Source organism: Phlebotomus papatasi, chromosome 3 (assembly GCF_024763615.1).
Source record: "Phlebotomus papatasi isolate M1 chromosome 3, Ppap_2.1, whole genome shotgun sequence".
In the NCBI taxonomy this organism is placed as follows: domain Eukaryota; kingdom Metazoa; phylum Arthropoda; class Insecta; order Diptera; family Psychodidae; genus Phlebotomus; species Phlebotomus papatasi.
Window position 1 is genome coordinate 14,718,658 of NC_077224.1, and position 17,911 is coordinate 14,736,568.

Here is a 17,911-nt window from a genome sequence, read left to right on the forward strand (position 1 = left end):
TTAAATGGAAAAATACAAGTCTTACAAAGGCTGCACCCTCCGTATCAATTGCTCTTTCTGAAAAGCAATTCAAGCATTTTTCCATGCGTGACAACTGTATTTCGGGCAGTTGTCAAGTAGTTTTCATGTCTGCCAACATTGTACACCAGTATTCGTATGTAACACCATGGTGATTTTCGAAACCGATATTCGAATTTTTAAAATTTTGGATTAAGAAGGAGAAAAGCCTACTGACATCATTTAATGCCAATCTACTAGAATTGAAGTTGCCCAATAGAGTTTACATCTATTATTTATCCATTTTATACCAATATGAAACTACACATTCGAAGAATAATTTTCATTTCACCAAAGAATACGAATTCAATTTAGAATTAAAAAAAAAATACTCCCTCCGTTCCGAAATAAGTCGTACGTTTGGCGAAAAATTAGGGATTAAGGAATGGTTTGAGAGAATGTTTTTGTTATTTGCAAATATCTTAAGTATGAACTATCCTCCATGTTCAGGGATAATATGGGGATCCTATCACGATGGTAAGTTGAGGAATCGATATGTTGAAGTTGTCCATTTTTCACGTTTTTTTTTCAAAGAGCTCCGGTAGATAGTTAATTACTACAAGATGGACTGTGATTAACATTACAGACTAGAATTTGTTCTAAATTTTTAGTATGCACAAATAGAACTCAACAGTTATTACCGATATGACATTTTTTATATCTCAAATTTTGCAGAATGAGCAATAAAAAGAACATCTTTTTTTATGTGTTCGAATATCTGGATGCAAAATGTTGGACTTGGGACCTTCAGCGGACCTCCCATAAGTTGACCCTGGGACCATTTATATGTTTTTCTAAAACACATCCAGAATTGAAAAAAAAAATTGCACAACGTGTTTTCGAGCAATCCTGAAAAGATGATTTTAGAGGGGAAGGGGAGGAGTGGGGGCAAAATAAAGGATATATTAATAGTCCCAGGGTCAACTTATGGGGGGGTCCCCCGAAGGTCCCAAGTCTGTATCTCTTACCATTCTGCACCTATTTTAGATTGAAAATAAAACGCCAAAAATAAGATATTTTTAAGACATTCGTTCCTCAACATACCATCAAGACTGGACCCCAATTTTAGTTCTGGACATTAGCAATAGTTCCTTACAAGAGATAATTGTTGATACACAAAACATTTACCAACAAACTTTCCCTTAAAACCATTTTTTCCTAAACGTATGACTTATTTCGGAACAAGAATTTTTCCCAAACGTACGACTTATTTCGGAACGGAGGGAGTACAAAAATGCAATATTTAATTTTTAGGTCATTTCCTGAATTCATTAGGATTGAATTTTCCTTTCTAACATCATGCAATTCTTTCTCACGAAACTCAAATCCCTAAAAAAAAAGTATCATTATAAATTCAACTTTGCAATCAGTACATTTTCTCAGTAATGAAAATTCTAAAAGTCAGAAAAAAAATTATGATTCATGCAATATGAATTTTTATGCTTCGTGAGTCTCAAAGTCACCATAAATCACTATGCATTCACCTCAAGAATTTTTCTTCAATCAAAGCTCATCTTGCAGCTATCATTGAATGCAAATCGATGACATAAGTTTTATTATGTAAATTTTAAACTATTAATATCAAAATCATTTTCCGTAGTTTCTCATCAAAGAAGTTGTTTTCATCTACAAATTACCATAAATTGTCAGGCAGACAGATTCAATCAGATAAAATCAGGCGACAAGATGTTTACATTAGAAATTGAGCAATATCACTGAAAATTGACATTTATTTGCCCCTTTTGATTAAAACCCCGCTGAATTTTGCCATAAAACCGGGAGGTGTCTCGAAATGCCGTTTTTTGGTTACAGAAACAACCACCTGCACCTGTGCCTATATTTTCCATCAAATTAACATTTTGAGCATAAAAGTCGATGGATTTATGTTAATTTCTGCACATAAACATCCACAGTCGATCACCCACCATTTTCCATCGTCAACACAAGGTGTCTTGCACACAAAACTTCCTTTTAAAATACATTGTCAGCCTTAATGGCTTTTTAAATGTAAATAAAACATTAAATAGACCTTCCATGGATGAAGGGAAGGAACAGAAAAAAAAACATGTTGCAGCAGAATTTAGTTGGAACAAGAGAAGTTAAAAGACTTGAAGTACTATTGTAATTACTACACGCGACGGTTATTGGCGTTTAGACAAGTTGAATAACTTCCCCAACTGGGGCGGTTATATTCATTCTTCTGTAGCATTAATTTTGTTCGCTTCAAAAAACCAGCGAGAAATGACTTATTTCGGAAGTGGAGACAGTTTTTATTGGTTATAAGTAAAATATATAGAGAAAATCGGTGACAGGTTTGTTTTATCTTGTGGTAAAGTGAGATTCTTACACTGAATAAACTCGAAAATCTAAAAAATGTTTTCAAGAATGGAGAACGCAAACCACTTGGCTATATTTTGATTATCTGAAAGAATCTTGGCTAATAAGATAAATCACACTCTATTTGGGACAAAATGCCGTTGATGTTCGAAAATTCAAATAATAATTGTCAAATATTCAAGTAAGTAATTCTGGAACAAAGGTGTAATAACATTAATAAATATCACTTTCAAAACCTGTTAAAACAACAGGAATTTCGTCATTGTAATTTTCTATAAAAGTAGATGAAAACTGTTACTTTCGACATTCGAAAAATTTCGAAATTCGAATAGAAAATCATATAGGGTAGAGTCAGTACTTTTCGCCATCATTAAGCTTTAGGGGCCTCGTAAGGTGTGATATTTTTGCCAGACTAAAATTAATTTTTGTATCAAGATACTTTGAAGTAATATCTATCTATATATCTAGGATACGTCTCGAGAATTTTAGAGAATCTCATTGAAAAATATGCATTTTCCCCAATTATGCTTGTTTCAGTACCTTTCGCCACCTGTTTTAAAACGAATTTCAATTAATTAAGAGACGTAATAACTTATTGGGATATTAGAACAGAACATATTATGAGTCTTGAAATGCTACTTATTCTTAAATCCCTTAAATTAGTTGTTTTATATTAGATGGCGAAAATGTGCTTACATGGCGAAAAGGGCTGACACTACCTTAAGCCGCTTTGCGGAATTAACAAGATGGTTTATGAAATTTTGTGTTTGAATTTCGAAATGTCTCGAGTGCTAAAAACGTCTGTTTTTATTTTTTTTTTTTTTTTCGAGAAAAAATCAAAGTATAGGAAGGCTTTCAGGCTTCGCACTTCAAATTTATCTTTTTTTTAATTATTCTAACCTAAGTTTTTCAGGAAATGTGTGACTTAAGACTAGTTATATATATTTTTCCATACGTCAAATTCATTAAAAGAATACGGGAAAAAATATAAAGTGTTCGAAGCCATAATGTGTTCGAAGTCTGAAACCCTTCCCCTACTGAGATTCATAATATTCCTGTCCTATAATAATTTTGTATTTTGGTCCTCTATTTCGTAAATTTCCACAAATCTGCACGAAAATGTAGTAGGGAAATTCGAAGTTTACATTGAATTCTTCGAATATCGAAAAAGCTCTTAGCCAAGACACTTAGACTACAAATCTGCTGTGAATAGTAAGAATCTGCCCACATAAAGCTGGAGTTTGATTCTTCAATAGAGTCTTAGATTAAAAAAAATAAATGTAACTCTATTTGCACAAAATGTCACAGAAGATCGATTACTTGAAATTTAATTTCGATTCTTCAAATTAAACTTTTGCAGTAGGTTGGTAGAATTTGTGAAATATCACATTAAGAAGCTGTCAAAAGAATTAGTCAGTGATTTTATGCGGGGAATTAAAGCGAAGCCAGACTGTTATGAGCATCATTGCCTTGCTTTTCCTCGCAATAAAGATTGACACTCGACACACTTCGAAATTCGAATAGGAAGTATTGGGTGTAAATACAAGTAGAGTTTGATTCTCCAATAGTGTCTTGCATGAAAGGCAAATAGAACTCTATTTGCACAAAAAATTGTTGATATTCGAAGATTTCAAATTCAGTTTCGAATATTCATATTGAATTTTCGAACAAGATGGGGAAAATTTATGAAGCATCACATTAAAAAGCTCGCAAAATAATTCCTCAGTGATTATGTTATATAAGAAGCAGAAAACGTCATTGCTTTGAGTTTTTCCCCGTAAAAAAGTGAAGACCAATACTTTTCGACACTTGAGCACTTCGAAATTCGAAGCTGAAGTAATTCTGTCACCTTGCGGAATTATCAAGAAGTAAGTATGCCTCTTGTTTGACTTTTCAAATATATTCTTCGAATTTTTCATACTCTACTTGTGAATGGTAAGATTCGATCTTCGAATTTATAAACTATTGAAGTGATTAAATCAAATATTTCTCTTCATTGCCTTTTATATCCCATCTTAGATATGTTTCTAAATTTCTTTAGAAGAAACCACAACTATGTTCAAACAGAACGCATTAATTGCAAACGAATCCATTTTTAGCATTACAATGTGTCTAACCTTAAGAAATAGCTCTGTATTCCGATTTAAAAATTCTGAACTATTGTTTTCGAAATGCTAAATTCTTCAAAGAAATTGACAGTTGATTTGCACGTCAAATAAAATCAAATAAAGGATGTTTTTCATCAATTCAATTCAATATTTTAGTCCTTTTTTTAAGCAAAAACGACACAAATATTTTGATCAGAATATTAATAGTTGGATCAGTAAAAAATAACACTGGTTAGTAAGTAATTCAAAATGGTCAGTAAAAAATCAAGAAAACCTACCCAACCAGCTGCAGCCTTTAATTAGCTTTGCAAATTTGTAATGTCTGAGTAAGTTACAGGGCTTTACAGGACCTTTTATTTCTCAAAAGATGATTAAAATCGGTAGGATAGAAACGAAGAAATAGCATTTCGAATTTTGTGAAATTTGGCTCAGAGGAAATCAAAGCGTCTCATTCGAAGAGAGTCTTTGGTTTTGAGTTTTTTTTTTGAATCGCTAATTTTATAAACTTCAAAATGCTATATCATGTAATCCACCCAATCGAATTTAATCAATTTTTGACAGGTCCAAGTCAGCTCTACGACCTTCCAGAAGATTTATCCTTTAACGCTTATTTATACAGAAATCATGCAAAATAAAAAAAAAAATAAGAGATAGTAATTTCTTGTGGAAAAATCAACACAATTTATCTTAAACCTTTCGAAAGCCTTGTCAAACCTATTCGAAAATTGGCCGGCGCGGCAGTCTAAAGTTCAAGTTTACATTTTTGCCGCTTTAGCGCTGGTTGTTCCTTCATTTCGAATTTTCGGTATTCTTGACACTTCAGTCGTCAATAGCAGTGCGTAAAATGTTGCTGCAAAAATGCATTTTCATGTAATTTTGTGGAATTTCAGGATGACAGAACGTTTCTATTTCATTAATATAATGCCTTTTTATGATCTGATTCCCTTTTGTTCTATCTGTAGGTTTAAATTTTCTCTCTTCCAACGGGATTTTAAAAAAATCCTCTTTGATAAACTTTCGAATACGTAAGGATCCCGTTAAAAGCCGAATTTGATGAATCAACACTCAGGCATTCGAAAGGAGTCTTAGCATCCTAATTTCTTTGTTAAAGTAAATTCTTAGCTCAGTTCTTCTAAATTCTTAGCTTAGCTAAAATTAGTTCAGTTGGATTAACTTCTTGCTTCAAAGGTTAGAACTCGACTTATACATTCGAGTTTCACTCCAATTTGTGGTATAAGTGCTCAGATATAAAAGGTTTGAAGTTAGGATTGTTATCATAGTCGCGTCTCTAGCGGCGGTTTTATGAACTTTCGATGTTCTAAATCAGTATAAAATTTCACAATATCTTTCATAGATTTTCTTTAAACTTCAGGGATCTACAGCAAAGATTTTAGTAAAGTTTCAGTCCAATCTGTTACCATGATATTTCATGACAACAACAACCGGTGCGTTTACTAACAATTCCACTTAATAATAGAGAGAGAAAAAAACTCATTTGCCGTGCCACTGAATAAATGTGATTATCGCGAGAACAAGACTTTGTTGTACGTACCAAGCCAAAGAGTTCCTTATAATCACTTTCTCATAATTGGGTGGATGTTAATTAATGAGGTGAAAATTCCATGAGAAAAAGAATGATCCTCACGCGAGATCCAAAACATGATCCCCATTCATAATATAAAATCCCCAAGTCACTCACCTTTGAGAGGCAATTTAGCCTGAGTCGGAGGCTGCGATGAGATTTGCTGTCGCCTCTGCACCATTCTCTTTGCCGGTGGTGATCCTTTGTTGGCATCAGGTACAGTGGCCGGAAGTGACTGTTGCACCGTGATCGTTGGTGATCGTTTCTCTGCAACAAACAAAAACAAAAACACAAATTTTCAAATGTAGAAAAATCGCCTAAAAGCATGCTAAACATAATTCAAAAAGCTTCATTAAAAGCAACCAATTTTTCTTTAACTCTTTCCATCGACATTTCCCACCTCTCTGCCCTACAATCACTCTCCAATCTTGCAATTTTGTAGACATTATACAGGAAATTGAATGGTATTAAAATCATTTTGCATGATGACACGATGTGATTCCGTTGAACTCTGCCAAGACACTCTCTTTGCGCACTTGAGGCAGAAAAACACGTTCCCATGGCCAGAGTCACCCAATATATCGATTGATCTTCAATATCGCAAGATTCTGCTCCAGCATGGTGTGGAACATAAATTCTGCACCATGTCAAAATGCCACACAGTGTGATTTTAATCCACAATAATTATATCAAAACATCACGGACTAGACACTTTCTTGTTTGTTTCTTCAAGAGAAAAGGTGGAATAATTTACTGATAAGGTAAACTGTAAACACTTTTGGAATCATAAATGAGGATGTTCACTGTATGCCTTACTGAATTGTATTAATTAATTTAAATGGAATTTTAATTATTAAAATACGATTATTAGTCAGTAGTTAGGATGTAGGTGGGGCTAATATATCCACAAGATTTTTTACTGAACTAAAAAGGGATGAAGGAGCAATTGACATACCATCAAAAGCCTATTGCTCGTTTCTTTGATAGTGTAAGAACTTTTCTAAAAATCTTCCCAAAACTCAATTGTTGTACAAAGAAATCTGTTGAATTCCCCAAAAAATTAACCACACCCACTCTTATTATATTATATTCCAAAGAAAAAATAATTATAATACTTCAACCAAATATTTATACATTTTCAAAATTTAGCAAAAAAAAATACCTAAAATTTTCAGAGAACAGAAACTTTTTTTGTAAACACTGAAATTTATTAGGAACAATAAAATTTTTTGGTAACAGTTAAATTTTCTGTGAACACTAAAATTTTCTATGAACAGTTAAAATATACCTCGTACAGTAACTGTAAAACTGAGAACTGTAAAACGTTCTTGCAAATAGTAAAATTTTTAACGAATTGTAATCTATCCTACGAAAAGTTATAAGTTCTGAGAACAGTAAAATGTCCTACAAACAGTAAAATTTTTAGCGAACACAAAAATTTCCCGTGCACAGTAAAACTTCTTAAGAACACTGAAATTTTCTGTGAACAGTATCCTGCGAACAGTAAAATTTTCTGTGAACAACAAAGTTTCCTGTTAACACTTTAACAGTTAACTGTTAATTTCCAGTGACTTGTAAAATATCTTAAGAACAGTAATATTTTCTGAGAGCAGTAAAATATCCTACGAACAGTAAAATTTTAAGTGAACGAGAAAATTTCCCAAGAATTCTAAAACTTCTTAAGAACAGTTTAGTTGTCTGCGAACAGTATCTTGCGAACAGTAAAATTTCAAGCGACTTGTAAAATATATTAAGAACAGTAATATTTTCTGAGAACAGTAAAATGTCCTACGAACAGTAAAATTTTTATTGAACGAAAAAATTTCCCGAGATCTGTAAAACTTCTCAAGAACAGTAAAATTTTCTGCGAGCCGTATCTTGCGAACAGTAAAATTTTCTGTGAACAATAAAATTTCCTGTTAACAGTAAAATTTCCAGCGACTTGTAAAATATTGTTACGAATTTGGGATTAACAAATCAAATTCGTGCCTAAAAATTCGTTATTTAATGAAGCTAATTCATTAAAATAAAGACTCTAAAGGAGGTGTCGTTCGCGATGAGCTGGGGGTGGAGAATCCCCCCTTAAAACCCTGCAAAATCAATTAATTTTAGTTTAAGATGAGATTTTCATCTTAAGCTAGAATTCATGCGAGCAACACTTAAATATGTGAACAAAAGTGTGAAACTGAAATCCATAGAATTGAATTGGACCAGAGTTGGTCAATTCCCACAGTCTAATGACTGCCTTTTGGACAAGAGAATGTGTTGGCGATCTGTCGCCCCGTTTTCCCCCTCTCTTTAAGAGAGAGTGTGCTGGTGATATTTCGCCCCGTTCTCTCCACAGGAGTGGATAGTGTGAGGCTCTAGGCCCCGTTATCCCCTGTGAGAATGTGTGTGGCAATTTTCTGCCCCGTTCTCACCAGTTAGTGTGGACAGTGTGTTTGGCGGTCTCTCGCCCCGTTCCCCTTACTCAGGAAGAAGAGAGTGTTGGCGATCTCTCGCCCCATCCCCCTCACTCAGAAGAAAAGAGAGTGTGTTGGCGATCTGCCGCCCCGTTCTCTTCGCTCTGGAAGCGCAGAGTGTGATGGCGATCTATCGTTACCGCCCAACCCTGGAGAGAATTAGAAAGCAGTTGGGGGTCGCCGTTACCAGGGAGGAGAACTTGAGGTTCCTGCCATCGTCGGAGGGATGCGACTGATTGGACTGGATACCATCATCGGAGGCAGATGTACAACCCCATTTACACCAGAATTAGAAGATCAATAAATGTTTTAAAAAAAAGGAATTAATGCATTTCCTTGGGCCCAGGAGTTCTTAGTTGCCTTCCTTCGGTCGTAAGTCCATCGAGGGTGGTTGCGAAGGGTGGAAGGGTTACCCCCCCCCTTAAATCGTAACAATATCTTTGGAACAGTAATATTTCCTGATAACAGTAAAATGTTCTATGAACAATAAAATTTTTAGCGAACGAGAAAATTTCCCGAGAAGTGTAACCTTTTTAAGAACAGTTTAATTGTCTGTGAACAGTATCCTACGAACAGAAAAATTTTCTGTGAACAATAAAATTTCCTGTTAACAGTAAAATTTCCAGCGACTTGTAAAATATCTTAAGAACAGTAATATTTTCTGAGAACAGTAAAACTGTAAATTTTCTTAAGAACAGTTTAATTATCTGTGAAAAGTGAAATATTCTGCAAACAGTATTCTGAGAACAGTAAACTGTTCCCCGAACAGTAAAATTTTTCTGTGATCAGAAAAATTTCCTGTGAACTGCAAAACCTCTTAAGAACACTAAAATTGTCTGTCAACAGAAAAATATCCTGTCAACAGTAAAGTGTTCTGAAAACTGTAATTTTTTGTGAATAGGAAAATTCTCCTGTAAGTAATGAAATTTACTGTGAACGGAAAAATACCCTTTCAACAGCAATATTTTCTGGGAATGGTAAAATGTTCCACGAACAGTAAAATTTTCTACGAAGAGTAAAACCTTCTGAGAACAGTACAATTTTTTTTTACACAAAACTTTCCCGCTTATAGTAAAATTTTCTGTAAACAGTAAAGATTTCCTATGATAAGTGAAACCTTCTGAGAACAGTAACATTTTTTGTGAACAGAGTGAAATTTTCTGCAAACAGATAAATATTCTGAGAACAGTAAAATTAACTGTGAATAGGAAAACTTTTCTTTTGTGAACAGTAAAATCTTCTGCGAAAACGAAAATTTCCAACAAACAGAAAAATTTTGCGTTAAAGTAAATTTTTCTGAGAACAATGAAGTTTACTGAGAACAGTAAAACTTCAAGCAAACAGCAAATTTACCGAGAACAGTAAAATATTCAGCAAAACTCTAAAATTTACAGAAAACAGTAAAATTCACTGCAAACAATGAAATTTACTGAGAACAGTGAAACTTAAAATAAAGTAACATTGCGCTAAATGTTGCGAAAGGGGCGTGGCTAATTTTTGGTAGATATGGCGAATATGTTACTTATATAATTACAATTACCTTACAAAATAACCCAAACCTAAAGCATCATCATGGACGGATAAAAGACAACAAATTGATTCTTTGGCCTGAGAAAAAAAACATGTCTAAGTCCAGTTTTTTAACAACGTTTTTACTCGGAATGAGTTTCTCTTGCACCATACAAAAACAATTGACAAAGCAAATCTTTTATTTCTAATTGTTAAAATTTAGTTAAAAGTCTGTAAAGTTTCAAGTTTGTTTTGTAATTTATTCAATAATTCAATTTGTAATCTTTTTATTTATTCCTTCGACTACTCGAAAAACGATATTCTTAAAAATGAATTTATTAAAATCATAACGTAAAACTATCGTAAAATTTTCGTAAGTAAAATTACCTCTTGAGTGTTTAGTCTTTCCCCTAATGAAACTATTACAAACTTTATTTAATATCCACTTTTGTAACTTTATCAAAGAATAATAGGTTATGTCTCTGATTTATTCACTGACGAGCATATTAAGTTATATTTTACCTCATTTTGCTACTTGGGTAATTATTTGCTATACAAATATTAAAGACTAGAAAAGATTATTCTCATCTCGTTTCTGTAGCAATAAAGCAAATTTAGAGAAAATTTTACAAGCGAAATCGCTGTCTTATTCCAGTTTTAAGTTGACAAGTTCTAAGTTAAATAAATTTCAATTAAAATAGCTAATTTTCTTGATTATTTCTTCAAAAGATGCACCTTTTAACTACAGACTGTTGCAAAAGCGGTAATGAATACACTTTAATTGAATTTTCCGAGATTAATTTTCCAGTGCAAAATAGTTAGATGCCATTTACTCTTTGTGCGATATCTCGGGGATTCTCAGATAGCATTTGAACTCTCAAGAACTTCAAAAATAAACAACAGGAAATCTTCTATTCTCACCAAAATTCTCCCCAAATGACTTTCTGTACATATTTGTTGAGACAATTTCCTGATACTCTTCAATTGTCACTCATTTACTGAAATCTACTGCGGTTTTACAATGAAAATTTATCATTTCTTCCTCTCACTCCCAATTCCCATTAATTTTATTTCGGAGAAGATATTTTGGCCTAAAATCAGTGATCTTACAAGGTCAGAAATCTCCAAAGAAATCTGTCTGACAGTCTCTTTGAGACTTTGGCACTCGCCTCAAAAACCGGATGCCGCGCATTGATTGAATAAGAGACAATAAATTTTTCGGAGGAGGTTTTCTTCATCAATCCAAAAAGATTTCTACAATGGGCAAAAAAAAACCATCCTCCTCATCAACACCAATTTTGGCCACTGAAAGACGCTCCCTGGACACACACGAAAAAAAAAACTGCCGCCGATTTGCTTACAGTCAATTAATTTTTCCCAATTTCCTCATCGTTAGTAAACCATACGAGAAATGGGAAGAACCGCTATAAGTGACATTCTTAAGCTTCTCCTGAAGCATTCTTCCCAAAAGAAGAAGCAAAAAACTAAAGAAAGAAAAGACACAAAACACGTTTTCATCTTCTTTCACCAAAACAGCTGAGAGAGTCAATTGATGGGGATCTCTTCTTTCCATTGAGCATCTTCAGTTTCATGATCGAGAAATTGAAATTCCGCAATAGCTCAATTTTGTGTCTTGAAGCTAAATTACAAGCAAAACTAAAGAGAATACCTGTACAAGGGTACATACAAGAAAAAAAAGCACAATCAATGTGAGATACTGTATGGATGCTCGAAGAGAAAGAGAATTGGACGAATATCACGATTTATGTAACCTGTTTTAGTAAGGCTTTAAACACTCCATTTTGTACCATTTGCTTTATAACATTTTCTTCTTTTTAAATCATGTTCTCTTTTGTATTTATTCAGTGGCCTCGACAGGTGCTCGAATTTTTAGTTTGCTTTCGGCTGAGGTCCCCCGCTCATTCAAATTAGCATTTTAACGTTAGTTTTTTTCTTTAGCCAATTTGAGGCTTACCACAGGGGATAGTCAATAAGACTTAAAGAGATTCAATTACACGAGTAAGGCGTATTTAGTTGAATATTCATAAGATTTTAAGTTGTTATTTGATCGCTTAATTTCTTTATTTAAATTTGCATACTTTATCTATTTTAGAAAAAAAATCCGTTTCAGAGATCTACAGATTTTTTTTATAATTTTTAAAAGATAACGTTAAAAATCGTTGTAGGGGAAAGTGCCCTTGGTTCGTACGATCTCATAATGACTAATTTTTTCTTTTATGTTTCTGAATATATGTAACTCCGCAATGTATTTTAAAAATTGGTCAATTTCCCATATAGGAAACATATAGGAAAAATTTAGTCATTACGAAGCTTGGTATCGTCCGAACTATGGGCTCTTTCCCTATTTTCCTATTAAGTATCAAGTTTAACTGGGTAAACAACTACCGAATAAATCACACGGTACACATTTAGCAAGGCGTATATAACTGTGCACCTCACGGTTCACTCGAGACCCGATTTCTACAAAAACGTTGCCGATTTGCCAATTACGCGTCAATTTGTCGATCTCGTGCCAATCACCGATCGTTCACTCTGAGCCACTCCTTGACATTTAATTTTTAAGAGGAATTTGGAAACTCAATAATCAAGAAATTATCATTTTATTGTTCCTTTTTTAACAATAAAATTCAATTCAATTCAATTTATTAAAAATCTCAATTCCGAATACATTAGCAGCTGATATATAAAGCATTAATATAAAAAATGTACATATCAATCATAATAAATTCAGATCTACTGGATTTGTCAGAGTTCAGTGCCAAAGCATGGAAAAACCCTAGCTTTTTGAAAAAATTAGAACTGTGTAACGAGTATTCGAATATTTCTTTAATTTTCAAAAATGAATAAAAGAAATTCATGTTTCTATGCTTAACAATTGCTTGGAATTGGAAGCATAATAAAAAAATATTTTCAACAAAACTTATGTCCTAAAGCAACATTTGCGTCCACCGTTATCGTCGTTAGAATTTGAGAGAATCAGATGTTAGAGCAAGGGGTGAATAAGTGGCTCTCAGAGTGATCCGCGAACGGCGATCGGCAAAATTGTGCCGATTTGGAGCTAAAAATCGCCAGATCCGCATTACTTTACTAAAAATTCAAAAGGCATAATTTGACCAGAAAGCGAGAGATTGTCGTATTTATTACGAAAAATCGGCAGATCGGCACGGTTTTAGCGATGAATCGGCAAATTTAGGCATCAGTTCGCTCTAATAATGTAGAGCGTTCATTTAAACTTGTGTAACATCATAAATTTCCTACAGACAATTCCAGTGGTGAATTTTAATGTACTGTATTGGAAGTACTGCAGAGAGTTCCGGCTTAAGTAAAAACGGATTGAAGGAATTCGGTATGAATTGCCTACTATTGGGAACTCAATTATAAAATGATTTTTTTTAAATACCCTTGAATGTATGCAAATAGTTAGTGCTTAATATAGGATGCAAAATTGGCGCCTAAAATGTTTTGCATACATCACGGCGTTTCCGTAACTTATTCCAAAGACCTCTTCTGTGACTGTGAGTATGCAATTTTTCTGACTGAGTCCCTGGAGTGAATTCTCGGGCTGTTTTTCGGTCCTGAAAATTTCTTTGAAAGCCGAACTTTCTGTAATCTTCTAGACTTAGTCGGTAGATCGGAAAGAGATCTACAAAAGTCGTGCGAAATCGGAAAATCGGCACAATCTGCAGATGTGCCATGAACCGTGAGCGGCACAGTTATCTACCTCTTCTGTGAGAGACTCTACTGCAATTCCAAAATATGCAGGAAGTCTCTGTTATTGTTTTTTTTTTTTAAATTGAGTTGAGATACACACCATAAAATTTGCGATGTTCTTCAACGGAGAGTGATACCCCTTTCTTTAATATTTAGAAACCTCTTCCCGATATAAAGTAAAGAATATTTAAAAAAAAAAGTTATACGGAATGTTAAGCAAAAACAAATATTTACGAGAACTTTGTCAACTAAAATATTCGTAGCTATTCGGTTTGTGTCTTAGCTACCCTTTATCTCCCATACAACTTTGAAAGCTTTCTTGATATAAATTTTCCGGTTAAAATATGCCTCTTTAGTAGATTAGAAAAATGTTCGTAATGTCTCCGGTGGTACACCTTTTAGATAAGGAAAATTTTATAAGGTCGAAATTCACATCCCTTTCATTCTCAAAAGTTTTGTATATGCCTATCCTACTCTTCTTCTTCTTCTTTTGAACATCACACCAAATCTAATTTAGGTCAGTCCAATTTCGAGTGCGAAAGAGTAGAGTAGACTTATGAAAATCTTTTTAGAAAGAAAGGGATGCGAATTTTGCTCTAATGAAATTCTACAGATCTAAAAGGTGTGCTGCAGGCATGAATTTCTAAAATTCAATGCACAATCCAAATTCAAAGGTCATTTGAAGTTTTGGTAATCTATCAATAAACGGTACTATATTATTCACTAGAAAACAAATTAATTAAATTTGTACTCAATTTAGATTTATATAAAAGCAATGAAATCGTGTTGTGAATTTTGGCAATGGATAAATAAGTTTTCCATTTTCCCTTCAGACATTTTAAATTTCAATTATATAAATTTGACTAAATGTTGTAAAAATTTACGATCTTAATGACTCTGGCACACATTTTAATAGATCAAGAAAATTTCATTTAATCGAAATTTACATCCTTTTCTCTCTCAAATATTTTGCGTATGTCTATCTTCTTCTTTTGTACTCAAAATTCGGCTGAACTAAATTCAATTTGGTGTGATGTTTAAATGAAGAAGAAGAGTCCGAAAGAGTGGGAAAGATATATGCAAAATGCCTAAGAAAGCAAGAGATGTAAATTTCGCCTATATGAAATTTTCCTGAAAAGGTGTGCCAGAGACATAAAAGACCAAAATTTAAGACTCTGCTAACTAAATTTCGTTTTCTGTTGCTCCCGTCATTGCACCTTTCAGATCAAGAAAATTTCATGAAATTTAAATTTCCATTGTTTTTTCTTAAACGTTTTATGTACTTTTTTTAATCTTTAAAATTTCTTTGTTACACAGCAATTTCAATTTAGATTTGAGTGAGTGTTAGGCCTGTACAATTTGGCATTTGGCCATATTCATTAAAGGAATATGGGAAAATATGAACTGTTCGAAGCCAGAGTGTGTGCGAAGCCTGAAACCCTATCCACAATATACATCAAAATAAATCATTAAATTTCGGTTTTAGCAAAACTTTCTTAAAAAAATAAACTTTAAAATTTCTCATCAATAAGAAAATTTTTCTTCAAGTTCCACAATTAGTTCATAGTACTCAAAATAGAAGTTAGCGGTATCGCCTTTCAGAATAATTAACCCCTTGATCCGTATGAGCACAATTGGATCAATAAACTTGAAAATAGTATTGTCTATGCATATCAAATTCCGCGTCTTTGAAGTATGATGGAATGGAAAAAAAAGTGTCTGAGAAATCTTTTTTTTTTTTGTTCTTTTTGAGCTATAAGACTTTGAGGAGAGAAAGGAAGTGGAGTATTCACAAGTAAACAAAAGCCATCGACAGTTTAGCTATTTATATGAAGAAAATTCAAACGAGAAAAGAAACATTTTATTCCTTTCTCCAAAACCGTAAATTCGCATCTTATACTCTCTCTCTCCTCCATCTACTCTATTCCTTATCCCTCTATTAACTGTGATGTTTTCAATCTTACACGAGACTCTCTCCTATTCTTAAAAACTCATATAAATAAGGCATCATGGTGCTATTTATTGCAGACCATAAAAGAAGTCGTTTTTCGTTTATAGTAAAAAGTTCCATGATGGAGAAAAAACTGACTATCCACCCACATGAGATTTATTTATTTATTTTTTATATGAACGAAATGGCTATCTTATATACATTTTCTTGATAAATTATTGACCCATGCGCTAAATCTCCCAAAAGAAGCCACAAAAGGGGCGACAGTGAATGAGGTGAATAGGGTAGAGTAAGCCCTTTTCGCCACCTTAAGGTTTTGTATCCTTGTAATTCTTACAATTTTGGTCGAAATAAAAAGAAATTTTCTGTACAAGTGCTTTGAAGCATTGTCTCTCTAATGAACCAGGAGACTTTCCGGGAATTTTTGGGCATCTAATTAAAAAAATACATTTCCTGCAACAATACATGTTTCAGTACTTTTCGCCACTTTGTAAACACTTTTTCGCCACTGTGTAAGCACTTTTTCGCCACTTGTTTTTAATTGATTTTTAAGAAACAGCAGCTTTCGAAAACCCGCAAAAGTACATTGCACAGTACTTTTCTTATTTAACACCGATATTAGACAATTATTAGAGTATTTCGAATGATTTTTTGCACATTTTTTGTTTGCGACAAAAATCAATTGACAATTACGTCTGTTTCAACTAAATTCCGCGAGGTGCGCCACATGTAAAATGCTTGGAAAAATGAGTGGCGAAAAGTACTTACACAACCGAAAAAAGTAAGCCCTATTTCACCACATCCGTATTTCTTTATTTTTTTGGAAAACATTATTAAATAATGATATTAGAGCGACGCTTAGTTAATAACAAAGTGACTTTCAGTGAAAAAATATCAAATATTGTACTGCAAAAACATAAAATATTGCAAGACAATTTGTCTGAGCGTTGACAAGTTTATTACGAACTCCATATTTTTTTGGTGACTGTTCACCTTGTCGACAATTTCTTCAATTAACTTGCAAATAATCTAGTCGGTGGAGCACCAGTTATGGTTATCTGATCCGTTGGACTAGAGGTTACGAAGTAATAGTCATTTCGTAGTTCCATGAGCTCATAATTCCTTGAAAAAGTGATTTTATTTGTAGGTGGCGAAAAAATGCTTACTGGCGAAAAAGTACTGACTCTACCCTACTATAAAGAAAATTGGGTTCATCAAAAAGGCACGTTCAGCCGATTAGAGGAAAGAAAACCTTCCCAAGGAAAATCATTCTAAAAGATGCTTCACCGTAAACCACAAAGAGAGGTAATTTCTTGTGGTTAATCTTGAAGACAGCACGTGGAATAAAATATAAGAATCTCACTTGTAAGTTCATTAATCAAGTACTCACGTGGTGCATTGTTGTTGACTCTGGCATTCCTGACATTTGCATTATTGCCCGTTGTCTTATTTGGTGGTCCAAGATCACTGGGAGATGCCGTAATTGTGCGTACATCGCGCTTTTTTGCAGTACCTGCAAATGGAAGAGGCAAATTAATCAATTTCACATTGTGGGTGGTCACTTTCGAGGTTGATCCCCATGATGAAATTCAATCATCGCAAGAAGAAGAAGATGTTAAGTCACCTTGTCTTCTACTCTTTTGCAATTGTACAAACAACTCAATAAGATATTCCCACACTCTCTATAAGAAAGCTCATAAAATAGAGATTCTTATTTGTCTTAAATTTTAATATATACCGCAACAAAATGAAGTCTTGATTTCTAAAATTACTCCCCCATCGCCTTAAGTCCACCTTAAGAAACTAAGAAACTGTTATCCAATTAGCAAGTGGAACATTTTGTCTCAAGGCATCTTCAAATAGTCACTTAAGATCTCTAGCATTGGATACTTCAATGCAACAATGTAATACTTGGCAATTTTATTAGCAAACATTCAACGAAGCTTTTGCTCAACCTTCCAGAGAAAATTCGCATAACACTAATTAATTAGTCAATATTAAAATTAATAATGACTGTTGTAACAGTTTTCACTTTGGCACTCAGACAGTTACGACAATTGCTGATTTAAGCGACGAAATGTCGAATTGAAATTCTAATGGTCTTTTCACATAGCAGCAATCAGCAATGTATAATAACTTTTATTTTCTAAGCCATGTCTTCAAAGCTGCCCGT

The 17,911-nt window shown here is 33.5% G+C and overlaps 1 protein-coding gene across 3 annotated transcripts in view; it reads right to left on the reverse strand.

Moving 5' to 3' along the window:
- LOC129807812 (protein mothers against dpp) overlaps window positions 1-17,911 on the reverse strand; it is a 242,094-nt gene that overhangs the window by 56,741 nt on the left and 167,442 nt on the right. For all 3 annotated transcript variants that reach the window (XM_055857312.1, XM_055857311.1, XM_055857313.1), the window contains 2 exons: window positions 17,129-17,251; window positions 6,202-6,351 (listed from right to left, as the gene is read on the reverse strand). In XM_055857312.1, the coding sequence (XP_055713287.1) occupies window positions 6,202-6,351; window positions 17,129-17,251 (273 nt within the window). The remainder of the gene's footprint in view (window positions 1-6,201; window positions 6,352-17,128; window positions 17,252-17,911) is intronic.